Source organism: Bison bison, unplaced genomic scaffold, assembly GCF_000754665.1.
Source record: "Bison bison bison isolate TAMUID 2011002044 unplaced genomic scaffold, Bison_UMD1.0 scf7180017864462, whole genome shotgun sequence".
Taxonomy (NCBI): domain Eukaryota; kingdom Metazoa; phylum Chordata; class Mammalia; order Artiodactyla; family Bovidae; genus Bison; species Bison bison.
In genome coordinates this window covers 2,527,022-2,533,278 of record NW_011495024.1, presented here as the reverse complement: position 1 = coordinate 2,533,278, position 6,257 = coordinate 2,527,022, and the positions used below count along the sequence as shown (strand labels likewise).

At 53.6% G+C, this 6,257-nt stretch overlaps 1 protein-coding gene across 1 annotated transcript in view; it reads right to left on the bottom strand.

The window, feature by feature from the left end:
* GPR137B (G protein-coupled receptor 137B) overlaps positions 1–6,255 on the bottom strand; it is a gene marked incomplete at its 5' end in the record, with an annotated part of 58,254 nt that extends 51,999 nt beyond the window's left edge. The window contains one exon of the mRNA XM_010860133.1: positions 5,917–6,255. Coding sequence (XP_010858435.1) covers positions 5,917–6,255 — 339 coding nt within the window. The remainder of the gene's footprint in view (positions 1–5,916) is intronic.
* Between the last annotated feature and the right edge of the window lie 2 nt (positions 6,256–6,257).

The following is a 6,257-nucleotide window of genomic DNA, read 5'->3' as shown; positions in this document are numbered from 1 at the left end:
CAAGTTTAAGGAAACGAGACACTAAAACCACGGGGTCATCTGTCCTCAGAGGTTAACAGACTCTAAGCTTCAGCCATGGGATAAATCAAAAGTAAAATATTTACAAGCCTCTGTAGACCTCCAGGGGCGCATACGTGCCAGGGATGGTCAGCACTGTGTGCTGACCCCATCCGTCTGGAGAAAATCGACCCGTCAGACCCACAACCAAGAGGCTTCTCTCCTCTCCCTGGAGCTGCAAGGCAATCAGAAATCGGGGGACGACAGCAGATTTTGGATCACATACGATGTTGTTCTCAAAAACCTAAGACAGGGATGTCATTCGGATGAGGGGCTGTCAATTTCATTGATGCTGCTCTCCGATCATCCCGCCCCTCGGTGCTTCACCCCGCGCCCCCGAGCTGATGGCTCTGGGGACCGGAAAATGGGGCCCAGCACAGCCCTCTGGTGGGGAGGGCACTGCCGCTGGACATGCCAGCACAACCCACCTGAGCAACCAAGAGCCTTAGCACAGTGCTCTCTTTCTGCCTCCCTGCTAGTTCCTGCTTGTCTGACCGCGGGAGAGTCAGGAAAGCAGAAGGATGCAGCAAAACCCTATAGGCTTTAGAGTGTGGGGGACCCAAACTCAGGCTCTAAGTCCCGTTCGCCTCTGTGTGTGTTTAGTCTCTCAGGCATGTCCGACTCTCTGCGACCCTTTGGATCAGAGCCCGCCAGGCTCCTCAGTCCCTGAGATTTTTCAGGCAAGAATACTGGAGAGGGTTACTATTTCCTTCTCCAAGGGATCTTCCTGACCCAGGGATCGAACCTGCCTCTCCTGTGTCTCCTGCACTGCAGGCAGATTCTTTACCCGCTGAGCCACTGGGAAAGCCCCTCAGATACGCTGAGAGGAGGCTAACTTTTCCCACAAGGGCCGAGGGCGTGAAATTTCGTTCCCCTGATGCTGCTGCCCTACTACACAGAAGCAGCCAAGAGTCAGGGAAGAGAAAACAAAGAGCAAGGGCTTCGAGGAAAGATCTGAGGAGACTGGGCTGTAAAATTAGAAAGCTGCTTTTAGGGCGTGGGGGATTTTTAGCAGTAAAATTAGGAGTTGACTTCCTGGGGGCTGCTGGTGGTAAATGGTAGACTGAACGCTAGTAAGGAACCTGTGAACCTGTGCGTGTGTGCATGGACACACTACAGGTGTGTACACACACATACCACACACACAGCTCTGGCAGCTGCGAGCCCACTCAGCGACCACAAGGAGCCGGTGCACGGGTCAGGAGGCCACACGTGGTGCAGACGTGAGGATTCCCCGCCCCTGTGTGACTGTGTGGCCCCAGTTCTGAAATAAAATCCCTGGGGACCAACAAACTCTTGCCCTGTGTGTTCCTAAGCTTCTTACTCCTTCATAATCACCAAGAGGCCTAGAAGCTTCCCTCTTCACAACTCCTAGATGAGGGCCTGGCACACAACAGATTCAGTAAACGTTCGTGATGAAATGGACTGCCAAGAACCACAGCGAGATCCACTCACGCCTGAGGTCACCACCTCCTCCTCCCTTTTCCCGATGCAGGTGAAGACAGGGTCCCCAGATTAGATCTTCAGATGCCTCCTTGTTTCCTGTCAGCAGAGATAAGGACCAGGATGCATTTCAAGGGGCCAGGGGAGGCGGGGGGTTGTTGTGTGCAGCTAGCACTCTTCCTGGCTCTGCGTGCCTAGCTAGGGACCCTGGACAAGTCACCAGGATCCTCGAGGCCTCGGTTGGCTGTGTGCAGAATGAAGGTGGAGCTTCTGGACCACCCAGGCCCATCAGCTCTTGGGGTCAGGAGCCGCAGCCGTGAGGAACCAGTGACTTCCAACCTCTTCCCAAGGCGAGGCCAGGTGCCACTGCCATTCGACAAACATGAAGGTTGCAGGTTGGAGGGAAAAGTCATTTCAGTGACACAGTGGGTAATGAAGGGCCGAGCCAGTGCTGGGGCCTGACCTTCAGGACTGCAGTTTGGCCAGAGTCTGGGCTCTGGCTATTAAAAGATGCAGACAGAGCATCTCAACTGAGGGAGAGGAGGGGATGAGGGATGCAGTGCCAACGGCACCTCCTTTAACCTGCTCCAACCCGGAGGGAGGGTACTAGGAGCACCCTTGTCCTACAGCAGGTCAGTAACCCAGCTCTGCCCAGAGAGCCCAAGGAGGGCTGGCTCCTTAGGCTCCGTCCCCTGAGTCACAGGTCTTTGCAAGCTCACCACGACTCCCTGGCCACCATGAGTCCCAAGCTCTCACTGTGAACTCTAACCCCCACCATGACCCCTAGGATCCCACCATGAGATGCAACACCCATCATGACCCCTAGGCCTACACCATGAGTTCCAACGCCCACCTTGACCCCCAGACTCCCACCATGAGATCTAACACCATCATGACCCCCAGACCCCCACCATTAGCTCCAAAATCCACCATGACCCCCAGACCCTAACCATTAGCTCCAACACCCAACCTGACCCCCAGATCCCCCACCGTGAGCTCCAACATCCAACATGACCCCCAGACCCCCACTATGAATTCCAACCCCCACCGTTACCCCCAGACCCCCACCATGAGATCCAACCCCCACCATGACTCCCTGGCCCCCAGCAAGAGCCTCAGGCGCCCACAGGAAAGCCCCTGCATCCTCCCACCCACACTCTTAAGGCACAGTAGGTGCTGGCTCCTACGTCACTGTCTGTTAATCAAACCACCTCCTTCCCATGGGAGGGTTCACTTCTTTTCCTTCCTCAAACCAGCCTGTAATGGTAGGAGTCTGCCTCAGGGCTTAAGACAAGGCTGCACCAGGGGGAAGCTGAGCCCGCCACACTCATTCACACCCAGGAACCCCAGGAGTCTGAGGTCCAGGCCCAAAATTCTAGGGGGGGACAGCTGGGGGACATACCCACCCAGGTGTGACTGAGCTGCCAGGACCCTCTGACCCAGTTCTGCAGACAGACCTGCCTCACAGGGGACTTTACTGGCCCAGAAGCTGGCAGCCCTGGCCCTGGTGCCTCTACCATACAGCCTGGTGGGCGGAGGGCTTACCACACCTCATGCACAGAGACCCCTGTGCACCTCAGGTCTCAGGGTCCTGCCTCCTCTAAGACACCTTTAAAAAGCAAATGAGCACTGAGCTAGAAGAACAGATTCTGGAGTATATGTCTCCACTCCAACCTCGGCCCTGCAAACTCCTAGAGCAGCAGGAGCTGAGCAGGAGTCTGCTGGACCCAGCAGGGCCTGGAGCTGGAAACAACTCAATGCCTGGGGCTTCAAGGAGAGCCCAGACACTCGGAGCCAGACATATACACACAGAGCCTGCTAACGACTGAACCAGTCCCACAAGGAGCTGGAGAGAGGAATCTCCTGCAGTCTTCGAAACTGAAATATACTCTCCCTTAAATCCCTTGACTGATTACTCACCTGTGTTGGATGTATACTTGGCATCTCCTCAGTTGGATGCCAAGCTCCCAGAGGACACGATATGACATTCAGAGGAGGGTATGCTTTCCCACTGTAAGAGGTTTCAAATACTGTACCATGAAGGACAAGCCTGGCACTCTGATGTCACAGACATGGGTGTGATTCCTGGCTCTAGGGCTCACTGGCTGTGTGACCCTGAGGGAGTCATATATAACCTCCCTGGCCTTCCTCTGAAAAACGGGGACACCATCCATCCTTCCTTCAGAGGGTAGTTGGGAAGAATAAATAAGACCTCTCAGAACCGTGCCTAGCATACAGAACAGGGTTCTTCATTGTTAGCCACTACCCACCAGCCTCCAAAATCTGATTTACATGCTCTAAGAGGGGGCTTAAGCCACAGTAATCCTTAATGCTCCCCCGGCCATTCCAGTGGTTGAAGAACCTGGCCTAACAGAAGGCACATGAGAGGGGTGGGGGGAGAGGGATGTTGGAGCTGGGAGTCAAAGGGCGACCCCTTTAAAACACCCTGGAAGTATCAGACTATTTGCAGGAAGCCAGGGAACAGCTCATCTGCCAGGGTGTCTGTGATGCCAGCAGTTAGTACCACCTCCTCCTGCCAGCCACCCTGGAGATATAAAGAAAACAAGACCTGGGAGTCATCAAGAAGCCAGGGTGGTGGCTTGTGGCCTCTCGGCTTGCGAGGCTGTCAGCCTGGTCACTCTTTCCCTCACTCAGCATTTACTCGCCAACCAGCAGATGGTGCAGAAAATGTGTGGCTCTGCGCCTAATCCAGCTCTGAGGGCAAATTTTGCATGTGACTACCAGACAGCCATGGCCGTGCTCTAAGTTGTCCTTTTTCCTTCTCAAAAAGGGACCTGACCACAACATGCCATCAGACCATTGTCACAGTTCTTGAAGGAACATCAACATACCTGACTTCTGAATCTTACTGGAATCACCCACTTTGGATCCAATAAAAAAAAAAAAAAGCAGTCAGAGTGTCTGCACTGTAGCTGACTGCCTGAACTGGTTTTTGGATTTAAAAGCTGTATTTGGACAGATGACATACACGACTCGTGGACTGGAAAATATGCTAATACACTGGACGGAGAAGACTGCTTTATCTATAGATGCCTTTTGATAAAATTACAATTGCTACTTATGCTAGCTTTTAGCCAAAAGTGTTTCCTCCAAATTGTTGATCAGAGGCTCCCTTTACACCAAAGTAATTCTTATTCTACCTTTTCTTCCTTTTTTTTTTTTCCAACAACAGCATTTTTTTTTCTTTTTAAGATTTTTTTGGATGTGGGCCACTTTTAAAGTTTTTACTGAATTTGTTACAATACTGCTTCTGTTTTATGTTTTGGATTTTTGGCTGCAAGGCATGTGGAATCTTAGCTCCCCAACTAGGGATTGAACTTGCACCCCCTGCATTGGAAGGTGAAGTCCCAACAGCATTTTCTTTTAATAAATAAGGACACTATTAAAAGGAATGTAATGCTTGCTGGCACAAAGCGTCTAGCCAAGCGACAGTTCTTAAACTCCCCTTACCAGATCATCGTTGGCCTTCCCCCTGGACAGGGTCCTAGTGAAAATGGACATTTTAGTGCTTGGAAAGCTAATGGGAAGCAGAGATGCTGCTGCTGATGACAGTATTGTGCTATTACACGTTTATACAATACTTTACACGCTCTTTGCAAGACACTTTCCAATTACTGTACTTAAGTCAAGCGTCACAGCAGCCAAGTGAATTCGCACGTTCTCCCATTAGCTTATTAACAATCTGCTCATAAATCGACTCCGCAGTGCCTGTAAAAGGGCGCCAGGAAACTTATGGCTTTTTCTCGGGGCCTCTCAGATGAGCTCAGGGAAACCCTGAGCTCTCGAGGCATCAGCTCGTGAGCTAGGTGCAACCGCGAAGCTGTGTAGCAATCCTGTGGAATGAGTGAGCAGGCTGCCCTTCAGCAGGGCTCCCATACTGGAGGCTCCAAACATTTCATCCAAACCAGGGCCGTCCCACTCTGTCCTCAAAAAAGCCAGCGTCTGGCCCCAATCTGGAGGCCAAGGTGGCAGCGATTTTTCCAGGCTGGTGGTCAGATGCTTTGGGACGAAGGGACAGAGGGGAAACTGGAGTGCCAGTCTCCTTGGTGGGCACATCTCCCATCAGTACCGAGTCTGATGTTGCAAGGAGATGCTGCCGCGCCCTGCGCGCTGAGTGATGCCGACTTGCGGGCAGAGGATGAAGGGCGGCCGCCAGCCCTCACTCTCCTTTCCCTTCCCCTTCTCCTCCTTCGGGAATGAGACGGCGTTACCTGGGACAAAGGCCTGCAGTAGGACAGGGCTCGGACCACCCCAGAATCAATGCTTTCCACACACCCCGCACACACACACTTCGCCCCAGGGCTCTGTGACCCGCTCCCGCGGCTGCCATCGCCCCCGCCAGGTGAGCACCCTCCAGGTGTCTCCCGCCGGCGGGGGCGGCCTCCCGCGACTCACCTGCGTGAAATACAAGTTCATCAGCGTAAGGGTGAAGAACTGGAGGCACACGGGGAAGCAGTAGAGCAGCCAGAAGACGAAGGGGCTGAGCGCGTTGGCCGCCACGAAGTCTTTGAAGTAGAAGGAGAAGAGGACGGTCCGCAGGGAGGCCCAGAAGAGGCAGAGGAAGAGGAAGACGCTCTGGTAGCTGAGCCGCTTGTGGCGATAGCGCAGCACCAGCCAGAGCTGCACGTAGATGAACACGAAGAGCAGCGAGTAGAACACGGTGTAGACGATAGTGAGGCCGAGCTTCACGTAGGGGGGCACGGCCGGGGTCAGTGTGGGCGGCAGCGAGTCGTTGC